This window comes from Topomyia yanbarensis, chromosome 3, assembly GCF_030247195.1.
Source record: "Topomyia yanbarensis strain Yona2022 chromosome 3, ASM3024719v1, whole genome shotgun sequence".
Classification (NCBI taxonomy): domain Eukaryota; kingdom Metazoa; phylum Arthropoda; class Insecta; order Diptera; family Culicidae; genus Topomyia; species Topomyia yanbarensis.
Genome location: NC_080672.1, coordinates 376,234,106 through 376,260,573, shown reverse-complemented (window position 1 = coordinate 376,260,573; position 26,468 = coordinate 376,234,106). Strand labels below are relative to the sequence as shown.

At 38.4% G+C, this 26,468-nt stretch overlaps 2 protein-coding genes across 4 annotated transcripts in view; both read left to right on the top strand.

Moving 5' to 3' along the window:
- LOC131693311 (uncharacterized) overlaps nt 1-26,468 on the top strand; it is a 903,090-nt gene that overhangs the window by 739,799 nt on the left and 136,823 nt on the right. The window lies entirely within an intron of this gene.
- On the top strand, nt 7,985-8,837 carry LOC131693314 (protein lifeguard 2-like). Its single transcript, XM_058981036.1, has 3 exons — nt 7,985-8,119; nt 8,178-8,426; nt 8,484-8,837. Exons 1-3 carry the CDS (start codon nt 7,985-7,987, stop codon nt 8,835-8,837), a joined length of 738 nt encoding a protein of 245 aa, XP_058837019.1.

Sequence of the window (26,468 nt, the reverse complement as noted above, 5' to 3'; positions counted from 1 at the left end):
GTAGCTGAGTTAGAAGTCCATTACACTGGCTGTGGAGGTACGCCACCCTGTGCCGTCCAACAGGCGACCGCTCCAACTGCTTCCTAAATGCCGCTGTAATGTTGCCAGTAAATTTTTGGTTTACCTAGCACATGTATTTGCGCTTGAAATTAAGTAATGTAGTGGTAGTAATAAGCTTCCCATTTTGGTTTAAACGCAAGGACAGTTTTTAAAACAGGATTTGATTAATTAGTTTAGCTCATCTGAGCAATTTTATCAATTCTGTAATTTAAGAGGAATTTCACGGAACTTGGTGAATTTGGCACCACTTGCAACTGGTATAATCAACCTGCACAAATCGTTGCATAACGCAGGGCTGTTTTTTGGAACAAAATGTGATCATTCAGCCCTCGCTATGCAAAATCACGATATTATGACAGATGGGCTGAACGCGGCGTTTCATGGAGTGCTGCCGTTCCTTTCAATCGGGAAAAGCCGCGTGGAATTTTAGTGAAATGCGCTAAAAGTGTCGTGGTGATACTAGTTGTCTCTTTCGCGCTACCCATCATCATCAGCGTTGACTCATTTTGCATTGTGCGCTTGGTTTCAATGTTTTGGGCGAATATGTTGGTAGGTAGGGGAACTGGCGGTAAAATGAACACGTTAAGCAAAGTCATTATTTCCTAACTAATAAGTGAATGAGATATTACAATTACCTTATATGTTTCTTGTTAGACATGTTTTGTACATATCTGGTAAAAATAATTCGTCATAAACACATTTTTTCAAACATGATTCTTGATTTCTAAACATGTCCAAAAATGAGATATGTTTATAGCGAGTGGGTAAAATGAACATGTGGCGGTGGTAAAATGAACTGCTTCTGGTGACCTGCAAAATGTCCTGTATGTATGCAATGCGCAGCGTTGGAAAGCATTTTCCGATCAATGCTGATATCCCAGCAAATCATGAGCTTTGCATACACACAGGGCATTTCGCAGGCAAAAAAATTGTCACGGAAGAATTAAATTTTCATGACGTAATATTAACCATTTTACAATCCTGTGGCATCGAAACATATCTACAAACTTTGGGTCATCCATGGGTGTTTGAACTTTTAGGATCTGTTTGAGAGCAACTAGAAAGCTTGGTCTATACATGAGATGTGATTATATTGTTTAAAATTTGATTTTTCTTCATCGGTCCGGGTGTTTTTTCCCACACACTAAGTACTAAGAAAATAAATATTTTACATTAAGAAGTATAGTCCTACGTCTACAGTTCGTGCAACCCCATAGGGCTGCCCCTTGCAATTTTTTCCGGTCTTATCATCAGCTTCATTTACATTTTCGTTCTTGGTCCGACACATTTGAATCGAAGTACTGGTTCCGGAGTCATAAGTAAAAGAATCCGATCACACCCGAACTACCCATATAAACCATTTTCCCTTTCTCCAATGGAAAAGCTATACAATCACTCTGAAAATCCACTTTTAACTTTTTATAAGGCCCAGAGTTTGGGGCTATTAATCAATGTTATATCAATAGAAACGGTTTTTTCACTTAGTTTAGAATATATTTACATTTATTTCGTAATAAAAACTGTTTTGTTCCAACGAGATTGGTGCGAATATAAAGACAATCGAGTTGGATCCGAAATTCAGAATGAAATGATGCAATTACCCCCTGGGTTCTGAGGATAAGTTGAACAATGAGATCACAGCCTACAGACGTTCATTTATTCATTTAATTTTTTTCTTTGTTATTTTTACCACTTGTAAACCAAGGGTTAATAGTTGTTTTTACAAATTTGAATAATCAATTTATAGGGTCTGTCCCATCCCAAAGGACCAAAGGAGTGACAATAACCTTCTTAGCCAAGTCACTCCCAACGATTTATTATATTCCCTTTAAACTGAAACGGTCGGTACGGTTGTCCTCGTTTCTTCCTCCTTTAAGATTCAAAACAATTCGTTAATTAAATTATTCACTAAATGAATAATTTAATTGCCGTCTAATTTTGAAACATCTTCAAACCCAACTCTGCACAGTAGGCCTGGCCGTTTTAATAATTGCGACATTTGAAAATAAGCTTCAAATATTAATGTTGACAAGAAAAACACTACATACTAACTGTGGTGTTTTCCAGGATGCTTTTCAATACTGGCTGTGTAAGGGTTAGAATAGAATAGAATTTGAATCATCAATTTATAGAGTCTAGAGTATTTTTTTCAAAATAGAGCCAATTTTATTTTCAAAAGGTTATCGCCGTATTGTTTTCAAAAACCTCTTCACCAATCTGAAACTTTTCACTGTATCTCAACAAAAGTAATAAGAAAAGTTGCCAGATTCCTAACAAGTAGATTTCATAAGATTGGAACACTTCTCACATCATATTCCTGCGTTATGAACGAAATGAAAAGGTGGCAATATAGATGCCACCGCCTTACTCAGGTTTTGTCTCAAATGAAAAGTGCAGCATCCCATAGGCTGCTACTGCATTTCAGGCTTCCGGTTCCGGAGTTACAAGTTGCAGAATGCGGTCACATGCGAAATTCCCATATAAATCGGTATACATTTAGTTCCGAAATTAAATTCACACCTGTTTCTCATATATTGCTAACATGATGTTCACGTTCTTAATCTTAAATGAAAAATGTAGCATAAACTTTTTTACCTTACTCCTGTAGAAAGGAATACAATCACTCTAAAAACCAACAAGCTAGTCCCTAAATCTAATTTTTTTGACTAAGATGCGTTTTCTTAAACTTAAGCAGGGCGTAACTGGGGGATCCGGTTGAGGGTTACCCCCATCCACTCACATACCACCCTACTTACCTTACCCCCCTCCTTTTCACTTCACAACCTCCCTCCTTTAAACTCCTTGCTCACACACCCGCGCTGTTTACCAATATAAGCTAGGGAGTAAGGTCACCCTTTCACATTCACCCTTATACCCTCACCACCGCATATCAAAATAAATTAGCATGAAGACAAATTGAACTAACACTGATTAAGCAGAATAAATATTCTACTTTTTTGCTGCAAGTGTTTCAGCGCCGACACGTCGCTCATCAGGTTCGTGGCAGTCGAGCACTTGTGAGTGTCTACCGTAATAACAATTTTACAGATGTTTAAACATAACCAATCATGGAATCATAATTTGGATAAATAAGAAAGGCACAATTACACCACTAGGTGGATTAAAACAGCTTTTTTGAATATCATAAGCATAAGAGATCGCCCGTAGTTGCTACTCCGTTATTGACCAGAACCAAATTAGGTTGCAAAATGTTCATTGGAACAACATGTTTGGAAATAACATGATGAGCCACATTGTACAATCTATTCTGATCCCTGCATGCTGATCAATACCGACGCCGGCCACGTCCGAATGCAAATCTTCTGGGAAAGAAAGGAATGTTAGTCCGATACATGTTGCTACTAGAGACCGAGGAATCCTCTGTATCTCCACATGTATCACGGGAATGGGAGAGTTGTTAGTAAGTGTGCCAATAGCGTTATCATGTAATAATTGATCTGGGCAGCCGGCTGCCGAGAATTTGAGAAATTTATCATTTGTTGTATTAATATGATTAGCAAAATAAGCAACTTGAACTCCGGAAAGCCGGCTGTAAGGAGCACTGCCTATATTTCTTAATAATATTCAATCACGCGACGATTTTTTTCGTGGTTTCTATTGTGTCGGTGCTGATTTTACCCGGCGATCGTTGATTAAAACGGTTTTTTTGAATAGCTCGATGAAGTCAGATTTGAATAATAAAGCATGAGGTTATGATAATTGACATAATTTTCAAGATAATTTGCATAAAACTTGTTTTAAAACATCTCATGTAGCCGTTGAGAAATTTTCAGTACAGGCATATGGGGTTTCGAGTTTTTCATAAAAACCACGAAACGAGTTTCGTGAGTTTATTACACATCGATTTCATTAGTCGAACGAATTGTTTGATGGGATATACGAGAATCTTTCCAATATTTACGGACAGCTTTCGCACCATAAAAGATTTTTTATCACACTACCATTTGAGCAAATTTGTTGAACAAAAATGGCAGACACTGCTCTAACCAACAGCTTCAAATGGGTACAGTAGTAATTGAAACAGGGCGAAATTAGGCCCATTACCCTACCTGCATAGAAATGTATGCGATTAAAACTATTTACCTTCTCACGAAACATCCAAATTTTTCAAATACATGCGGAAACGTACTGAACAAAAAAGCCATCGGAGCTACATCTTAAAGGGCGAACACGAAATTATTGCGACACATTCAACAGGGCATAACTTTTTTATCATTGGGTAAAAATCAACCAAATTTTGCACACTTTCTCATTGATGTGTATTGTTTACATGCTGTCAAACTTGAAGTCGTGTTTTTCGATTCAACGAAAATGGAGGTGAACCAACGCGAGTCAAGCGAACAATTTCTTTCCAAACACCTGGAATTTCCTGACCTGTCGCACCGGCAGTTGGGAAAAATGTTGGTCATTCACTATTCAACCGTCTCCAGAGTGTTGAAGCGGTTCCAGAAGCGGTTGACGTTGGACCACGGCAAAGGAGCTGGAAGAAAACCGGGACCGGAGAACAAAAAGACGGAGGGAAAGGTGAAGCGGATGATTAAAGCAAATCCCAACGTCTCAAGCCATGATTTGACTAAAAAGATCGGCATGTCGCAGAGCTACGTCCAGAATGCAAAGAAGAGAGCTGGATTACATACATACAAGGTACAGAGCTTCCCAAACCGCCAATGAGCGGCAACAATCGACGGCCAAAACTCGGGCACGGAAGCTCTACGAGAAGATGCTGACAAAATATGGCTGCTGTGTGATGGACGACGAAACGTATATAAAAGCCTATCTTAAGGAGTTTTTCACCGGCAAGAGCAAGTTCTATGTGGACGACAAATTTAAGAAGAAGAAAATGTCGAAGTTCGCCTCCAAATATCTCATTTGGCAGGCCATCTGCTCTTGCGGACTGAGGAGTGAGCCTTTCGTGACAAAGGGCACAGTAAATGGCGAGATATGAGTGCCCCGAGAAGCGCCTTTGGCCGTTCTTGCAGCAGCACGACGAAGCTCCGCTATTTTGGCCAGATTTGGCATCACGCCACTATTCTAAAAGTGTCCTGGAGTGGTATGAGGCCAATTCTGTCCATTTTGTTCCAAAGGACATGAATCAAGACAAGAAGACAGTCAAAGACGAGAAGGACATGTTAAGAAAATGGAAAAAAACTGAGAAACTGGTACCGGATGACACTGTAAAGACTTTGATGGAGGACATCGAGCGAAAATGCGTTCAATTTTACACTCAAGACTTCATCGATTAAATTTTCTTTGGATTTTTGAAGTAAATATATGTATAAAATTACCCTAAAATTTTGGTTTGATTTTAAACATTATAAGAAAATTGGCATGACATTTTCAGTGTCGCAATAATTTCGTGTTCGCCCTTTATTGAGAAGATGGGAGAATCGCTATTGAATACATTACAAATAAACTCGAACGAAAAGACTAGAAAGCAGTATTTCATCCGTTCAGGCAATAGTATTTTTTGACAGTTCGCTTGTACTGTTTACGTGGACTTAGAAAAATTATTTGCCATCTGCTTCGAGCGAATCTAGTCGTCCACAAAACTTGTAAACAGTACTAGTGAACTGTCAAGAAAAGTGAGTTTAACTGTGTCCGTAAAGAACCTAATTGTCGTGTAATTTTTGTGGACGACTAGTTTCGATCAAAATGCAAATTGCATATAATTTTTCTAAGTCCATGTAAACAGTACAAGCGAACTGTCAAAAATGAACACCCGAATTCATTTGTGACGTCAGCATAAAGTATTCAATTCAATAATTTACGGTGACGTCACAAATGTACTGAGTGTTCATTTTTGACAGTTCGCTTGTACTATTTACATGGACTTAGAAGAATTCTTGACGATTTGCTTCGAGTGAATCTAGTCGTCCATACATTTTTCTTAGTCCATGTGAACAGCACAAGTGAACTATTAAGAAAAGTGAGGTTAAATGTTTCAGTAAAGAACCTAATTCTCGGTGGTTTGTTTACTTTGTCAGATTGCGAGTGCAACGGGTGCTCATCTGTTTCATTCGAACTCACGTAACTCTCATGTAAACAATCCACCGAGTATTGTCAAACGAAGTTCATCCGGCTCATAATCTGGGGTTATGTCAGTTGGTGTAAAACCTAATATCTTTATCATTACCTTTTTTTTTTTTCAATTTTGTCCTCCCTGGTAGAGTACGACCCATAGATGTTCACTAATGCAGATCTCGCCCGAGGCGCTGTCAAAATGTATGAACTGATAGTAATATGGGCCAGAGGCCAGACATGAATTGTGTTGTCGATTAATTGATTTACTCGACTTTACCGAAAGCTAATAATTATTGATTTTTCGATTATTTTAGAGATTAATCAATTATTTGCGTTAATCGAGTAAAATATGCATCACTACTGGCACACGGTGTGCACCACTCGTTTTTTTTGTAGGAGTCGAAGCACTGCATCGCTTGTTTACTCGTGTTGAGATTTTGAGAACCGTACCGGTACATTTGCGCACCGGTAGACTTTCTTACCAACCTCTGCTGCCTGCACGTTGCGTTGCGGTGTGACGATGATTTTGGCGGATTGCAGACTGACTCCATCATGTTTGACTGCTGATTATCTAATAAGAGTTGCTTAGGAAATGTTAAGTAGGAATTCATACCAATCCGACCCATATTAAAACCTCAACAACATGATAGCCATCATTGCCGGCCGCCTCCATCTCCATCGTTCACGGGAATGGATAAGGGATAAGGTAGACGGGAAGTGTTGATGCTCCACCTACTTAATGGAAGGACGACGATTCATCACACTCTTCCATAGGTGTCGCGGAGTTGGTGGTTTGGAAGGGTATAAGGTCTAGGATTCGCTCCTAGCGCAAGCGATGCAACCTGTAAAGCATATTTTATTAGGTAATTGTTTAGTTAGCCTTCGAGTATACGATCACTCGAAAAAGATCTTGTTTAGTTTTTGGTTCTTTTTAAACTCTGAGCAGCCGGCCACCGATAGTATCTTACGTTCCCTAAACAAAAGCAATTTGAATTCCACACGGCCGACCGTGGAAGTATTACCTAGAAAATCTAATCTTATCCGCGTAATGGACCGGATCACTATTTATTGCAACAGTATTTAGACAGAATTCGCTACTTCTTCTCTGCGATATATTTATTGGGTTGAAAACTACCGAGTGATAACACATTATACAGGCAAAGAGTTATGATAGCGCGAGATGTTATAAATCAAGGAAAGTATTTATTATTTTCCATATCGGATTGTTTGTGGAATACAAGTGTACGAGCGATAATAACGAACACTGAAGAGAAATATAAAGGATTGTTAACCTGATGGACGGGCTTGTTAGCAATAACGGAGCTTGAAATTAGGTTCATAAAAACAGACGCGGTGAATTTTCAATACGTATTGACCCGCGATCATCGATACTAGTCAGATTAAAGTCTTATTGGGGCTAATTTCCGATCAACTATTCATTTTTACGGCAATGTTTTCTCGACTAGATCTGTTCGCACCCTCTCATTCTGCTACTATCGGCAGAAGGCTAATAGCACCCAGTCGTCGCCGGTCTAAGGACCAAATGTCATCAATAGACATAGACTCGCGTGGAGGCATGAGATAGGAAACTTGTGAGAAAATTGTTATCCCACCGTTTGACGACCCTTACAAACCTCTGCTGCCTGCACGTATGAAATACGGCTTTCTAGTCTTGCACGTAAATTGAAACCTAGTAGGCTATTTTTTTGGACCTTTACCACCACTTCAATATTTCCCTGGAAACTATTAGCTGCTACCCACTTCAAGGTTGGTGAGACAGTCGTATTTGATTTCATAGCTTGTCTCGTAAATATTAAGATCAGTGTCATTAACTGTTTGCAAAGATCTATCGCGCTTATACCTACCAAAATATCGCGACAACATGGGACAACCAACAGTGCCGCCTGGAACTTATGGGATCTATCCTGATCCTGAAGATCAATCTGTGAAGAGATTTGAATTCAGTGACGAGATAATTCGAAGAGGATTCATTCGAAAAGTTTACTCAATATTAACGGTATTCATGTACATAAGCTGTATAATAACTATTAGCTTTCTGATTCATGTGCTTTTAGGTTCAACTAGGTATAACCATTGGCTTCATAGCACTGTTTATGTATCATGAGCCCACCAAACTGTTGGTACAGCAAAATCCGCAACTATTTTGGGTCGCGCTGGGGATAATGCTGATCACGTTGATATCGATGGCATGCTGCAGCAGCGTTCGTCGGCAGACTCCTGTCAACTACATTTTTTTAATCCTTTTCACCATAGCAGAGTCGTTTCTTCTAGGAGTTACAGCAGCTCATTTCAGTTCTGAAGAGGTGAGCTTTTGTTATCAGTTATTGAGCTGAAATTGATTTATTGGATTATTTCATTAGGTTCTTTTTGCTATCTGCATCACTGCAATTGTATGTTTTGGATTGACGATGTTTGCCTTTCAAACTAAATGTGATTTTACTGTACTGGGCGGAGTTTTGTTTGTGGCCATACTCATTCTACTGTTGTTTGGAATAATTTCCATTTTCTTTCCTGGAAAAACTATAACGCTAGTATATGCAAGTTGTGCTGCTCTTCTATTCAGTATTTACTTAGTGTATGATACCCAGCGAATGATGGGAGGGGAGCACCAGCACAGCATTAGCCCAGACGAGTACATTTTTGCCACACTGAGCCTTTACCTGGATATTATCAACATCTTCCTGAGCATTCTCACTCTTTTAACACGAAGCTAAACCACAGTCAATGGCAGAATCTTATACATATGTACATTAAAGATGCTTGACCAAATCAAGTTACACATTTTAAACATTTTAATTGATATTATAAATAAATTTCATCAAATATTGTACTAGGAGTTACACTTATTTACTCGAATAAAGTATCACATCATATACCTCATTACGATGGATTAAATTTTCAAACAAAATGAGGTTCAATCGAATCTGCTTCCTTTCTGTTGTTGCTATTGACACATTCCACGTATTGGTATGTCTTACCTCATTAAAAAAAATTGTTAATAGAAGTAAAAGTTGAACTGGAATAGGTTGGTATGCGTTTAACGTTCCAAAATCATTGAAATATTGAAAATTTTCTGAAGAATTTTATGCCGATCATCAATGAAAACCAGTAATGCATTTATGATTAGTTTTAATTAATTGAATTGCTTTTTTCTTACCATACCGGTATGTTTGCAATAAAATAAATTAGAATAATCTTAAATGCCATTTTATTGTCTACATATTGTACGAAAATATCATCTTGGGATGCAGGTCTATTGAGTGAATGGTTTGCCAGATAAAAGGGGCAAAATAGACCGGGACAAAGAAAAAATCGTGTATTTTTTCAATTTTTCACGAAAAGAAGAACCCCTAGGTTGGCAGGTATTGCAAACATCATCAAGCCTATTTGTGCATCAGTTTTAAAGAACCTATCTAATTGCAAACATTGTTCAACAGCTTAATGGCAGTGTTTGTGAACACAGCTCACAGTGGGGGTCATTGTGTGCCAATATATCGGTCGAATTCGTCATCGTTCACAGGCTAATTAAAAGAAGTGTAGGAGTAGAAGCTTATCAGTGGCTGTGTTGTAATAATTGTAGATTTTGTACCGAGTTGGCGGATGGTATTCTTCGGATCCGCGGAGAATCCTTCAAAAGTCGTCGGACCTCGGGTCGCTCTGCTTCAATTTCCTTCTATGCATGCGTAGTGATAAGGGCGATGGCGGTTAGATAATGGCACTCTGGCACTGGTCGCCTCTACAAGGTAGGACAGGGAACTTCTAAAAACGAGAAATAAAACGGGGGCTAAATTGAGATGTTTATCATTTTTATAAAGTTGTAATCAAAGACATAAACGTGAGATCGCGATTTGTTGGCATATCCCGAACTGGGACATTGGGTGATCTACCTCGGACCCTAATGAAATCCTTTAACTGAGACCTGGCGTCACAATGTCCGACGCACGCCCAGACAACGTGCTCGATGTCGTGATAGCCCTCATCACAAGCACACAGACAACTCTTTGCAAGCCCAATACGCCGCAAATGCGCATCCAACGTGTAGTGGTTAGGCATTAGCCGGGACATTACACGAATGAAAGCCCTACCCACATCCATCCCCAATTTGAACGATTTTCATTTGAGAAACTGAGAGCAAAAGTGGGTTAAAAATTCACTGTGAAAAAAATGGTATACCTTTTATTAAGTGTAAAACTCGTTTAAATACCAGTAATAGCAGAAATGGGATAATAAAAACGCAAAAATGGGTTATAAAGGTAATACCACTTTTGCCCTGAGAGGATAAATATTCCATTCTGGCGACTGTTATCTGTTATCCTAAGGTTTCAGAAATTATTTGTCAATTTTATTTACAAATCAGTGAAAACTATCATCAATATAGCTGTCATTTGAAAGACGGTTGTTAGTACACATACAAAAATTGATGATTAACGTCATTTGAAAATCCATGGTGACTTCCGGTTACCACTAGGGTTCGCAGTACCGACCCTTTTTGGCGAGAACCGGTACTACGGTACTGAAGCCCTCAGTACCGGTAGTACCGGTAAAGTACCGGTACTCGAATATTTTTTTAAAAATTCGAAATAAGCTTCAAAGTGAAATTGAATGCTCAAATTGATGAACTTATGCTCAGATGATTGATTTGTGCTGATCAAAAAAGTATGTTTATTATTTTCAATTGATTTGGTTGATTCGGAATGGCATGACTCATTTCAACAGAAAATATTTTTCGTATGCGGCACCTTCGTTTATTTCGAAATCTAGGCCACTTCGAAATAAATAACTGCTAAGCATTGCGACTTTTGTCGACTTCAACCGATGGTAAATGTAAGAAACACTACTAATAACAGTAAATCAAAGCGAGAATGGCAGTAAATCCGATCAGGTTATTCGCATTTCCTCTCTTGATTTTTTGTAAATTGGTTTCGACCTGCATACCAAGGCTCCTTGCTTTCTTGTAAACTATGGAGTTTTGCTGCATTTTCCGATCACCAATAATTACAAATCGATCCATTTGGAGTAGTTCACCAAGTCTAAAATTGTTAGCTACTAAATCGCTGTTCGTTATTTTATAAATAAATGTTAAAGAGCAAACCAAAGACATGACTTGGACCATAGTCTTATTATGCGTCACCCAGTGAATAATGAAACCTATCAGAATGTCGCTAATAAAAAATTCAAATTTTTACGTCTCTTACGCTAGATGTGAATATATTGAAATTTAGTACAAGATCGTTTAAATTTAATTTCGACAAAATAAAGCAGGAATTTAAACATACCGTTCAGTACAACGGAAGCTAGTAATGTTTAACTTATAGAAGGTAATTAATATAATTAAAAGTCATCTTGCAGACCGACATTTTGAAACAGTTCCCCCTAGAGAGTCCACATATTTTTCATAAAAAATTGTATGGTACCGAAAATACCGGTACTAGCTTTTGTTCAGTACCGGTATTACGGTACCAAAAATGGGTCGGTATTCCCGGGATTTTCGGTACCGGTATTACCGGTACCACAACCCTAGTTACCACAAAACAGTAAAAACCATCATCAATATAGGTGTCATTTGAAAAAGGGTGGTCAGTAGACATCGCAAATAGATGATTAAAGCCGCTTTGAAATCCAAGATGACAATTTCCCATTACCACAAAACAGAGAAAACCATCAACAATGTGGGTGTCATATGAGAGGCGGTGGTCAGTAGATATCGGTAATTGATTATTAACGCTATTTTGAAACCCAAGAGTTCAAGTTCCGGTTACTATTAAGTTATAAAAACCATAAATATGGGTGTCATTTGAGAGGGGGTGTCAGTAGAAGGTGATGTTGAAATAAGTTGAAATATGCAATTTAATAACTGAATGCATAACTGGATATAACTCAAAGGAAAAGTAAAGCCATCAGTTTTAAAGTAAAGCCATCAGTTACAGTGAAGACTCGCTTTTATCAGTTCCTGATCTTGTCTGTCCTTTGATTTTGTATTTTTATTTACGACAGATTGGATTTCAAAATGGTGTTAATCATCAATTCCCGATGTTTACTAACCACCCTATTTCAAATGACACTTATATTAATGTTTTTTTTCAACTGTTTTGTGGTGCCTGGAAGTCGCCATCTTGGATTTCAAAATGGCGTTATTCATCAATTTCTGACGTCAAGTGACCAGCCCCTTTCAAATCACATCCACATTGATTCCAACACATGGTGGGAACATTATCCTTCTTCTCCCACCAGGACAACCAAACTAAGTCTCAAACCGACGATTACTGGTTCTGATGATTCAAGCTTACGATTTGTTTTTTTTCTTTTAGAAAATTTTAGAAATCAATTATTGTTTTCTTGTATTTAGTTGTCATGTCATGTATAATAAAAATGTAATATAAACATTTGAAAGTTTACATTGAATATAAACAACGACGAAATTCTTGTGTTCATGATTGAAAAAGGCACTATGGCTCTGCTAACGTATGCGGAATGAAATTTGGACAACGCTTCCAGCATTAAAATAAAAATGCAACCCTGCGTAAGGCACCATATTAAATGTCATACACTAGGCTCACTTATTTTAAACATCCAGGGTTAATTACGACCCGCTAGGAGATATTATGTGAACAAAATGGCAGCGAACGCCCAATCTGGCACATAGCTATTATGCCAAAAAAAAAGTTTTGACCCATTGGAGGATTATGGTATACCTTTGGTACAAAAGGCTGATAACCCTCCAAATGTACCACAACTGCGTCCAAATGAGGATTTCTGGGATAATTTGAAGCAGTGAGTATATGCCAATAATTTTCGACCTAAAGCTAACAAACATAATAATAAAAATTAAGAAAAAAATTAAGAATATTGCCAACATCAATTTTTTCGATTCCTTTGCCAAAAGTTCCTGCAAACTGTCGTAAAGCTCCTCGAATATGCTCAAATTTTTTTCTACATTAAGTTAATAAGCTGATAAATGTTTTCATATAGAGAGAACATTTGATAAAGGGTTTTCTACAAAAAATTGCCATTTGAAGTTTGTTCAAATTTTATTCCGCATACGTTAGATGGATTAAAACAGGTTTTTATCTAAAAAATGCTAACGCAGACTGTATACATTTTAATGTCTGCTGTTTTCTAGTATTCGCATTCAATTATGTTAATTGTTTATTTTTCTATCTTTTCAGGTAAGTAACAGCTTCAACATTTAACTTAAGGATACTTGAACTTATGGCGGCAATCGTGAGTATTTAGGCGACGCAATCTTATAGCAAATTCGTTTCACAGAAAAAATGAGAAATGGATTTGGTATCTATGTGACTAGGGTTATGGTACCGGTACCAAAAATCCCGGGAATGCCGACCCATTGTTGATACCGAAATACCGGTACTGAATAATGATTTCGGTACCATACAAAGCTTTTGATGACGATGGATATTGTATCCATTTTCAATGACCCTTCATTAAATTTGTGTATTTAAAACTAGCACGGTTAAATTGATTTTGGGTTGGTTACCATTACTCGATGTATACCAACAATTAATAACTATTGTACTCATTTTGGAGTTAATTAATAAAAAAAGAACGAACGCCAACTTAATACCTAATCTTGATCCGAATAGGGCACATAGGGATCTGGCCTGAGTTTGAGATCAGGGTTGTTTGATTATATTTAATATTTACATCCAAAGTTAGGCAAGACGGAATATGTTTCGTCATCTGGATTCTCACAATATGAACTGTTGGAAATACATGGGAAAATTTTCTCCAAATAATGGACTCCACTTCTCCTTATTTCACTCTGATAATTTTAAGGAACTTCAAGTTAGTGCGCGGTGCGAATTGACCTCGGCTTCATCATCATGCACATACACATCAGGAATCATTTTCACAATGTTTCCAGCGCCGGAAACTTCTGACACGTTTACCATCTTTTGGGACAATACCACCCACCGCACATTTGGTCTAATTCGAGTTTGTTTAAAATCAGTCGTAATTCTCGCAGTAGAGGCAAGTTTCACTAGTGCACTATTTGTGCAGTGGATAAGCAACAAAGCACGTTTCCGTCGCCAGAAATAGACCCTAGTATAGATAGACTAAAATTTACCTTCTTAGCTGGTTTGGTAGCAGAATTAAATTTTCTTGTGTTATAAATTATGGCATGAACGCATCAAAATAATTAGTAGCAAAAATTGCTGCAACTGTGTGGTAGTGGACTGTAAACAAATTTCAAATGCCACAAATAAAAAAAAACCACCAAATTTTTAACAGAATGTTTTGCCCTCAAAAGAACGGTTTTTACACAACTTTACGATCCGAATGTAAATGTTGATGAAAGCTGTATTCAACAATTCATAGAAATGTATTTATGAGAATCATACAAAACGGTAGATTTTTTTTCTGTCGCTAGGTGGAGAGGGCTTGGATTTTTTTTTTTCAATGAGGACATTCGAAATTTGTGTCGAAATGCTACGATGGGGAAGGGTGGTTAGTTCAAATATCCCTGAAAAAGCTGCGTCATTTGTGTATATCCCCTTACCAATAAAGTGTATTTTTTAACATTTTTGTGCTATTCATTTTTTTTTTTGACAAAAATGTTCCAGGACCGGTATTTTACCGGTACTACCGGTACTGAGAGCTTCAGTAACGTAAAACCGGTACTCGCCATAAAGGGTTGGTACTAGTAACCCTACATGTGACCTTAGTACATTGTAAAAAATCACTCATTTTTGAATTCCCAAAGCCCCCCCCCCTCTCATATTGTGACAAATGTTAAAGTAAGCTCAGATGCCAAATTTAACATCATTTGTACAATTCTAAACCCTAAAATAGAATCGGTGCTATGAAAAAATATGGAGGAAAAATGTATCCAATGTTTTAACTTTTGAAGTAGCACTGGGTCATTTTGTTCCCAAAATCCGCTTTAAAAAAAATTCTGCTCCGTGATGCAATACATACATATTTCGAAGTTTTTCTAATGAGCTTGAGAGCGTGTGCGACCACCCCTGGGCTGCTACTCCGTTATCGATCTGGACTAGCTGATGTTGTACAGAGAATAAGTAGATAATTATGCTTGGGAGTAGCGAAACATCTTTCAATGTGCAACTCCTGGTAATCCTAAAGTATTGATCAATACCGGCGCCGGCCAGGCCCGAACGTAGATCGCGGAAGGAAAGGAAAGGAATGGTTAGTCCGATACTTGCTTTTTACTACTGCGCACTCCACAAGTATCACTAGAGGAGGATATTTTTGTTAGTAAGAAGTATAGAAGTTGGATCACTTCTTCTTTACCGACGCCAGAGAGGTGACTTCACTATCTGGACTAGATATCAATCCACCAAACTCATAGACCGGGGACCAACGGCTTTACTTCCTTTCCGAAGGAAGACGTGACCACAGTTTTTTTCACCTCAGAAAAATCTCAACGACCTCGGATGGAATTGGAACCCAGGCAAATTGGAATGAATGGCGGTCACGCTTACCACCGGCGCCGTCTACATACATATTTCGCAGTTTTTCTAATGTTAAAAAATCTCAGAAATCGAACGGAACCTTTCTGACCTTTTTCCGAATACAAGAAGTTGGGGTTATGGGACCATTTGTCATTCATGTTAAATTTTATCATTAGATTTTTTCACATTAGAAAAACTGCAAAATATGTGAGAGGCTGAGAGCAAGAGTGGGTTAAAAATTCGCTGCGAGCAAAAGCGGTATACGTTTTATTTAGAGTAAAACCGGTTTAAGTACCAGTCAGCAGAAATCGGATAAAAAAACCTTAGCGCAAAAGTGGGTTAAAAAGATATACCACTTTTGCCCTGAGAGGATATATATTCCATTTTTATTCTAAGAATGTTTTCAAAAATGATTTATCATCAATCAGGAAAAACCATCATCAATATGGGTGTCATTTGAAAGGAGGTGGTGAGCAGACACCGAAAATTGACCATTACCGCCATTTTGAAATCCAAGATGGCGACTTCCGGTTACCACAAAATAGTGAGAACCACCATCAATATGGGTGTCATTTGAAAGGAGATGGTCAGCAGACATCGAAAATTGACCATTACCGCCATTTTGAAATCCAAGATGGCGACTTCCGATTACCACAAAATAGTGAGAACCACCATCAATATGGGTGTCATTTGAAAGGGGATGGTGAGCAGACACCGAAAATTGACCACCGCCGCCATTTTGAAATCCAAGATGGCGACTTCCGGTTACCACAAAATAGTGAGAACCACCATCAATATGGGTGTCATTTGAAAGAGGATGATCAGCAGACACCGAAAATTGATCATTACCGCCATTTTGAAATCCAAGATGGCGACTTCCGGTTATCATAATATAGTGAGAACCACCATCAATATGGGTGTCATTTTATAGGGGATGGTCAGCAAACGCCAAAAATTCACCATCACCGCCATTTTGAAATCCAAGATGGCGACTTCCAGTTATCACAAAATAGTGAGAACCACCATCAATATGGGTGTCATTTGAAAGGAGGTGTCAGTAGATATCTGAAATTGATTATTACGTAATTTTGAAATCCAAGATGACGACTTTCAATTACCACAAAATAGTGAGAACCACCATTAATATGGGTGTCATTTAAAAAGGGTCAGTAGACATCGGAAATCGATTGTTAGGCCATTTTGAAATCCAAGATGGCGACTTCCGGTAACCACAAAGTAGAGAGAACCATCATCAATATGGGTATAATTTGAAAGCGGGTGTCAGTAAATATCGGAAATTGATTATTACGTCATTTTGAAATCCAAGATGGCGATTTCCGGTTACCACAAAATAGTGAGAACCACCATCAATATGGGTGTCATTTGAAAGGGGTGGTCAGTAGACATCGGAAATCGACAATTAGGCTATTTTGAAATCCAATATGGTCACTTCCGGTTACCAGAAAATAGTGAGAACCATCATAAACATGGGTAACGTTTGAAAGGGGGTGTTCAGTAGTAGCCGTTTTAGATCCGATTTTCTTTCACTGCAAACATTACATTGCAACAACACGGTTTTATGCCTAAATGATCGACAACGACCAACCTGCTCTCGTTTACAACATATGTACTCGATGGATTTACTGACGGATTGCGAACCGATGCTATTCACATGGATCGGTTCGGCCTTCGACAAAATCAACCATGATGTCGCAATAGCGAAGCTGGACAAACTCGGTATTCATGGACAACTTCTGCGTTGGTTCCTCGATGGAAGGCAATTCCAAATCAGCATTAAGGACTGCCCATCTGCACCATTCTTCACTACATCCGGCATCTCAATAGGTAGCCATCTCGGTCCATTAATTTTCCTCCTCTACTTTAATGACATCAATATTAAATTACAAGGACCCCGCCTTTCTTTCGCCCATGATATGAAAATTTTTCGACAAATGCGGGATAAAACCGATTCCGAGTTTCTTCAGAGTGAACTGGAGAGCTTTAGTACGTGGTGTGACCTAAACAGAATGGTTTTACATCCGAGTAAATGCTCAATCGTTACGTTCACTCGGAAACGCTATCCGATTCAGTTTAACTACCATTTATTCGACTCGAGCATTCCAAGACACTCTCACGTCAAGGGTGGTGGAGTCATCATGGATGCAGCACCACACACTTCATACTTCGTGGATGAGGCATGAAGACAATAAAGATAAAACAACCCAATGCAAGAGCATGGGAGGTATGAGCCTAGAAGCGACCGGGCCCACTATATATTGGATACTGTCAACGTCTGTACATCAACATACGGATGCCACCCCATGGATAAGAATGATCGACCCGCGCGAAATTAAAATTATGTGATTTATTTCTCGCATCAATAAAAATACTATATAATATGCAATTCCATATTAATTTTAGTGGTTTTAAAATAGGTTATATGAGGAAAAAAGCGACAAAATGCTAATTTTCAATAAAATTGCTTTTGGTTCACTTCAATCCATTTTTGGGTTTATTAATATTCCTTGGATCTTCAAATTTTAAAGGTGTATGAAATGACACCCATACTGATGGTGGTTCTCACTATTTTGTGGTAACCGGAAGTCGCCATCTTGGAATTCAAAATGGCGCCATTTCTTGGAATTCAAAATGGCGGTAATGGTCAATTTTCGGTGTCTGCTGATCATCCTCTTTCAAATGACACCCATATTGATGGTGGTTCTCACTATTTTGTGGTAACCGGAAGTCGCCATCTTGGATTTCAAAATGGCGGTGAAAGTCAATTTTCGATGTCTGCTCACCATTCCCTTTCAAATGACACCCATATTGATGGTGGTTCTCACTATTTTATGGTAACCGGAAGTCGCCATCTTGGATTTCAAAATGGCGGTGAAAGTCAATTTTCGATGTCTGCTCACCATTCCCTTTCAAATGACACCCATATTGATGGTGGTTCTCACTATTTTGTGGTAACCGGAAGTCGCCATCTTAGATTTCAAAATGGCGGTGGTGGTCAATTTTCGGTGTCTGCTCACCATCCCCTTTCAAATGACACCCATATTGATGGTGGTTCTCACTATTTTGTGGTAACCAGAAGTCGCCCTCTTGGAATTCAAAATGGCGGAAATGGTCAATTTTCGGTGTCTGCTGATCATCCTCTTTCAAATGACACCCATATTGATGGTGGTTCTCACTATTTTATGGTAACCGGAAGTCGCCATCTTGGATTTCAAAATGGCGGTGAAGGTCAAATTTCGATGTCTGCTCACCATCCCCTTTCAAATGACACCCATATTGATGGTGGTTCTCACTACCTTGTGGGAACCGGAAGTCGCCATCTTGGATTTCAAAATGGCGGCAATCGTCAATTTCCGATGCCTATTGACCTATACAGATCCTATATTACACGATTTCTAAGGCATCGAAAAATTTAATAAAATTTCATTTCCCACAAGCCCGAATAAGAAAATTCTGATTCTTTTCTTAGCGCAAAAATGGGTTAATATTCTATACCAGTCTTGCCCTGAAAATTTTTCGAACCATTTTTGCGCGAATTAATATTTCATCAACTTTTGCCTGAGGTGTGATGACTATACCATTTCTGATCTAAGAGAATATTTTAACCCACTTTTGCTCTGAACAAAATTTTAACCCACTCTTACTCTCAGCCTCTCATGTATGATTTGCATCCCGGAGCAGAAAAAGTATTAAAAATAGGGGATTTTAGAGACAAAATGACCCAGTACCCTACTTTCCCATATTTTTCAAGAAACAGAAATATCTCCATTCAAATACCAAGGTTATTTTTAAAGAAGGTATGAATTGTAATTTGTTGAGTGCTACTTCAAAAGTTATAGCATTTCATATATTTTTCCTCCATATTTTCCCGTAGCACCCATTTCAAAAATTTCAAGCGAAGTGGGCGGGGGTCTAGAATTGTCTAAATGATGTGAAATTTGGCATCTGAGCTTACCTTGACTTTTGTCACAATATGAGAGGGGGGTCTTTGAGAACTCAAAAAAAAAATTACTCTGCCCAAGTCGGGATGCCAGATACTGGTGAATCGAAGCTGTAACGTAAACCCTTAATTTGCTGAAAACGTTTTGTATTTGTACCGTAAACCGGGGTGACATTGATCACTTGTCGAAGTAATCATTGCATATTTTTAGACGCAACACATTTTTGTCAAGTTTAATATTTTTAAACTTAAATGTACTGTATGGAGAACAAGATTGGATGGTTTTACCTAAAATTGTCCGCTTGCAGCTATTTTTCCAAAAATGATATCAAGTTGAAGTCCGTTTTCGTATTCCGGGGTGACTTTGATAACCTGCATGTTCACCCACATTAAGTTATTGATGTCAATGTTATTCATTCAAATGTTTGTTTAAACTACTTCAGGATAGATACTCATTGTTAAATAGATGTTAATTGGTATTATACACAGCATTTCAATGTACTGCAAAATTCGAGTAACCAAAATTTATAATCGTGTAATTTGTGTTCAATAAAATAAATAAATGATTCTGAAAACCTTTAAAACTGCTAAAATTGTTTTATTTCAGTGCTTTATCAATTTACAAAAAGTTTCATCAATTTTAACACGTTGGAATATTGAACAACAAAAAATTGTTGCGAATTTTAGCTTAAAATAATTTGAAATTATTGCCAACTAGTTTCACAAAAAAAAATATTTAAAATAAACCAACTCTTAAAACTAAATTTGGCGCATCCCAATCTAAAGAAAAATAAAAACTCACTTGTAATTTATTACTCTTGCTCAAATCTGAGATATATTTGTTTTATAAAAAATAGACACTATACGAAGCTTTGTACAAATAAGGTAAAGTCAAATTTCGGTTTTTTGTAGTTTTTGTACCCAAAAACCGAACAATATACTCAAAAAGTATAACAAATCAGTATTTTATAAGTTTAGAGTAAAAATCATTTCTAATTAAAATGATTCGGTAGACTATTCTGGTTTAATATGCGATCTACGAAAAAAGTTTCGAGTGATCAAAGTCACCCCGGTGATCAAAGTCACCCCGGTTTACGGTATTTGTATTTGTATTTTTAAAAATTTTATTCATGTAACATTTAATGTCTTAATGAAATTTCCTAAAACTAGTGTGATTCAATTCGTCTTCTAAATCCAGATGCGGTGAGGTTAAAATCAAATAGTTCGGAAAACTCGTTGAATCTCCGAACCATTGCGATGACAGGACCGTTGGCAGCATAGTCAGTTGGTCTCCTTTCAGAAACAAGCATAACTCTTTGGCGAAGAGTACGAGATGGCGCATAGAAATGCATTTGTGCTAGTAGGTCAGGAACATCGTATTCATCCAGCAGTATTTTGGCCACAAAGACTGCATGCGATGTCATTCTCCTTTCAGCAAGGGTGTGCGAGCCTAACAAACGACAGCGGTCTTCATACGGCGGCAGGTTCTGCGGATCACTCCATGGCAAGAAACGCAGAGCGTACCTGACAAACCTGAACGCCTTCGATCCTATTGATCCAAACAGCATGGATTCCAAACGACATTGCTAAATTCTAGCATCGAACGCACTAATGAACAGTAAAGAGCTTTAAAACACAAAGGATCGCGAAATTCGTTGGATATCTTAAACATGAATCCCAGTTGTCGATTTGCTTTGTCGATTGTAGCAGAGAAGTGACGATGGTAAGTTAGCTTATAATCCAGTATTACTACAAGGTCTTTGAATGATGTAGTCAACACGTTGTAGCTGATTTCCAGAAATATTATAATCAAAAGGGATGGTGTTCCAAGTGCAATGAAAGCTGATGACATTGCATTTGGGAATGCACAAAACCATCATATTCATCACACACCAGTCTTTAAGAGTATCCAGAACGGCTTGCAATACAAGGCAGTCGGACTGATCACGAATTACGTAATATAGTTTAACATCGTCAGCGAAAAATAGTTTGCCACCAGGATTTAAAATACCAGCAACGTCGTTAATAAACAACGAAAATAGCAGCGGTCCGAGTGTACTACTTTGAGGAACACCAGAGCTGTGCGAAAAGCAATCAGACTGAGCAGTGCCAATACAAACAGCAACTTGACGATGAACGAGATATGATCGAAGCCACTTACAAAACCTAGTCGTGCAGCCAAGTTTTTTTCAGTTTGGCAATCAGGATATCGTGATTCACTTTGCCAAAGGCGGATTTCAAATCTGTATATATCGCATCCACTTGAAGTTTTTTGCACATATTATCCATACAAAATGACGTAAAGCTCACTAGATTGGTTTCCACCGAACGGCCAGGATAAAAACCATGCTGACAGGTACTAATATAGTGTCGGCAGGAAGCAAATAGTGTTTCGTTAACCAGTGACTATCAGTTTTGATTCAACTCCAAGCGAAGTAATTCCACGGTAATTTTCAACGTTACGCTTGTCGCTTTTTTTGAAAATAGGGATTTGTGTCGAACATTTCCAGTGCACTGGAAACGTTTGCTGCTGAAGCGACATATTGAAAAGTTGCGCGAGGTGTGTAGCCAAGATGTCCGAGCATTTTTTCAATACAGCTGCAGGCATAATACTCAGACCGGGATCGAAGGATGCTTTTGTCTTCTGGATAGCCGAACAAACCATTTCATCGTCGATGACGAAAACATCCATGCTGAAAAAGTCAGAAGGGTCGTCTCGAACAGCGTTGTCGATCACCTCAGGCGATCCCAAATATTGAGAGAAGACGCTCGAAAAGTGCCGTGCAAAACAGCTGCACTTATCTTCAGCATAGAAAGCTGCATCGTTATCGAGAAACATTTCAGATGGGAAACCCGTTTCCTTCCTTTTAGTGTTAACAAACGACCAGAATCTCTTGGGGTTCCGACGTAAGTTCAGTTGTATTCGATTTACGTAACATCTATAGAGAAACTTGTTATAACTGCGGTAATCGTTACTAGCGAGCGAAAAAAATCGCTCCAATAAAGGACATCGTCGATTAGTAAAAGCACGAAGTGCTTTACTACGCAAGCGTTTTAGTCTGCGTAGTGTTCCATTAGACTAAGGTGGTTTCTTGACAGGTTGATATTTTGGGACTGAAGCTGCAACACATTCCAGAAGTGAACAGTTGTAGTGAGTTACAGCATCGTCGACATTTGCAAAATGTTGCAACTCATTCCAGTTGATCCGCATTAGAGAGCGTCGAAGAGCGGAATAATCTGTCTTGCGAAAATGATGATTGGAAATTAGACTAACCTGTTTCAGTCAATGAAAGGCTATTCCGTCAATTAGGAGACGATTCGCACGAGTGGTGGTCGAAGTTGTCGGGTTGGGGAATGCAAAATCATGACCAGATGGAGTCTAAATGAACCCGGGCGGATTGAAATCTCCAAACAGGAACAATTCGTCACTAGAATCTGCGATAGAATTCCACGTATTTCACGGCATCAAGATGCCACTAAACAATATTACAGTCCTGTTGCTTTTTCGGAGGTATGTAGGTATTATTCCAAACCCACAGTCACTAGAGTACATTGAAGCCAACGTCTAAAGTGGCTTTTAAACAAGCTTTATCTTTGCTTATTTTCAAAGAACAATATCATAACAAGTGGCTTATGTAATGCAGAACTTCGCATCGCGCGTTTAATTTCAACCTTACAATTTGGGCCTCCATGTCCTTCCTATTTTTTCAAAAGGTGCTATAAGAAATGCTGACACTGCCTTCCCTTCAGTGAACTGCCCAGAACGTACTTGACGACTACTTAGGATCCTATTACTCTATCCCAATATGTAGTCTCAAAGATACCTTGACTTGCAACAGCTTGAAATCTGAGCAGCAAGATGCTATTAACAAGAACCAATTCATAAAAAAAATCTCGGAACGAATCAAAGGTCAAACTTTCTGCCGACAAGAAAGTTGAATCCAATCTCCAATTCAGCGCTAGACGACCAGAACGATGAGAAAGAAGATATATACATATTCATACACATTAGACTGGCCCAAAATGGCATAAATCTCGAAATCAAAACCTTACCCTCCAAAATGAAAGTTTGGGTCCCCAACAAGCTTTCCTGAAAATTTCAGCTCATTTGGTTCACTGCAAGGGGTTCCGCAAACTGCTCAAAGTTTGTATGGAAAAAAGAGACCAAATGTATGGAGAAATGCATCAGTTTCACATTTTCAGCTCTAGGTGGCGCCGTAATCGATGAGTCTTTCGTGTGAAAAAATAAGAATCTTCATGTAACAATGAATGGACTCGTGAAAACCGGAGGTCAATCTGATGACAGCAGACAAAGTTATAAGCGCGCAAAGTTGAGGGTGTCATGTGCTGCAGTTGGGGTGGCTCTGTTCGAAAGTGCAAAAAAACCCTTGCTTATGAACGCACGAATTACATGAGGTAGAAACACTCGATTACATGGATTACAACTTCTAATAACTCAAAATGCGGGCTATTTGGAAGAGTGGTATCTTCGGCAAACTGGACAAGTATGTCAAGGGCTTTCCGGTAAAAACATGAATAACTCAGAATTCTCTCACTAGGTGGCGCTAGGGCGACTGAAAATGCCCTATACTTTTTTTTAAATAATGCTATAGCTCGTGATCGGGAACACTTGGCTGACCGTAGTCTTCTGCAAAGTAGATCATAAGGTCAAGGGCTTTTCGACAGAAAACAGTTTAATTCAAAATTCTTCCTCTGGGCGGAGTTAGAGTGCCTGGAAAATTCTAACACTCTTTCATTTTATATTAGGCCATATCTCGTGATGGGAATCATTTAATGGGGCGGAGTGTTCGGCGCAGTAGTACAATTTCTAACGGTGAACATAATTCTCGTACTAAGCGACATTTTTTTTTCTTTTTGGCTTATTCTCTCTCTCAAGTGAAAAGATCAGGTGGAGATGTAAAGTGGTTTATTTATTTGTGGAGATGTAGAGTGGAATAGTTTTATTAAATTCAAATCCGCGTGGTCAGCACTGGACCAATCGTTTCACGAAAATATGGTAGACGCCAGCATTGTAGCAGAGCTTGGCGATGAAAAAAAACGAATTAATAAGATTTTTAAAAGAGCAGTCAGCGATCAACCAGCAGCGAAATGACTACAAAGAATTGCTTGATATCGCTTTAGCATTCCTTAGCGACAAAAAATAAATTTTCTCTACCTGAAGCGCGCAGCCATGCTAGATGGATGGCAAAAGCAATTTATTGCCTAAAATATGACTCTTTAGAGATCAATTTAAAATGAACCTTCATGAGAGATGTTTGTTTATTTTGCGTATTTATATTTTTTCGTGGTTTAACGCCCCTTACTGCGTATCAGCGGCTCGAAATGATATTAACTTGGGTAAGAAGTTACTTAGTTTAAAAGATGTTTATTCGGATCATACAAACAATATATACCAAACGGCTGACTCGCGGTTAGCGAAACATTTGTTTTATTTAAGTGAAGAACTAGTAACAATGGCACTTTACGATCCAGAAGTATCTATCGAAGAGAAGCATAAAATGGTATCAAATTTAAAATTACGTAAAAATGAGGACACACGTAAGATAAAATTGGATATTTCTTCTATAGACGAGTTGAAGTCATACGAGTTGTCAAGCTGCGTTTCTCAAAACTCAATGAATTTTTTCGAAATTACCCGAATATCCGCGAATTTCCTTCAAGAAGATCCGAAAAAATGGGATCAATTAGAAGATTTTTTAGAAGCCAGGAAAAAATTAAAGCATTACTAGTAGTGAACGATTGCGCGGAACGAGGTATTAACGTGATCCAGGAGTATTATGGAAAATTGACGAAAAATGAAGATCAACTGCAATTTCTTCTGCAAGTAGTGCAGCAGCATAGACAGACTTTTCCGGAGACCACACGAACTAAAATCAAGGAAGGTTTTGTAGCACAATAAAATTAATAAATGTAAAATAGATGTGTTTTTTAAATTCTGGTAACAATTTTGAAATGTTTAGAAAAAAACCACTCTACATCTCCACCTGATCTTTTCACTTGAGAGAGAGAATAAGCCAAAAAGAAAAAAATTGTCGCTTAGTACGAGAATTATGTTCACCATTAGAAATTGTACTACTGCGCCGAGCACTCCGCCCCATTAAATGATTCCCATCACGAGATATGGCCTAATATAAAATGAAAGAGTGTTAGAATTTTCCAGGCACTCTAACTCCGCCCAGAGGAAGAATTTTGAATTAAACTGTTTTCTGTCGAAAAGCCCTTGACCTTATGATCTACTTTGCAGAAGACTATGGTCAGCCAAGTGTTCCCGATCACGAGCTATAGCATTATTTAAAAAAAAGTATAGGGCATTTTCAGTCGCCCTAGCGCCACCTAGTGAGAGAATTCTGAGTTATTCATGTTTTTACCGGAAAGCCCTTGACATACTTGTCCAGTTTGCCGAAGATACCACTCTTCCAAATAGCCCGCATTTTGAGTTATTAGAAGTTGTAATCCATGTAATCGAGTGTTTCTACCTCATGTAATTCGTGCGTTCATAAGCAAGGGTTTTTTTGCACTTTCGAACAGAGCCACCCCAACTGCAGCACATGACACCCTCAACTTTGCGCGCTTATAACTTTGTCTGCTGTCATCAGATTGACCTCCGGTTTTCACGAGTCCATTCATTGTTACATGAAGATTCTTATTTTTTCACACGAAAGACTCATCGATTACGGCGCCACCTAGAGCTGAAAATGTGAAACTGATGCATTTCTCCATACATTTGGTCTCTTTTTTCCATACAAACTTTGAGCAGTTTGCGGAACCCCTTGCAGTGAACCAAATGAGCTGAAATTTTCAGGAAAGCTTGTTGGGGACCCAAACTATCATTTTGGAGGGTAAGGTTTGAAATTCCAAACTTTGCACTTTTTTCATACAACCTTGGGCCACTCTAATACACATCCTATCAGCGTCGTCGCGAAAAACTCATCTCG

Excerpts from the sequence above, each read along its gene's own strand:
- LOC131693314 (XM_058981036.1), top strand. The coding sequence starts at position 7,985 with ATGGGACAACCAACAGTGCCGCCTGGAACTTATGGGATCTATCCTGAT. Across the intron at positions 8,120-8,177 it reads AAGTTTACTCAATATTAACG|GTTCAACTAGGTATAACCAT; the intron begins GTATTCATGTAC and ends ATGTGCTTTTAG. Across the intron at positions 8,427-8,483 it reads CTCATTTCAGTTCTGAAGAG|GTTCTTTTTGCTATCTGCAT; the intron begins GTGAGCTTTTGT and ends TTATTTCATTAG.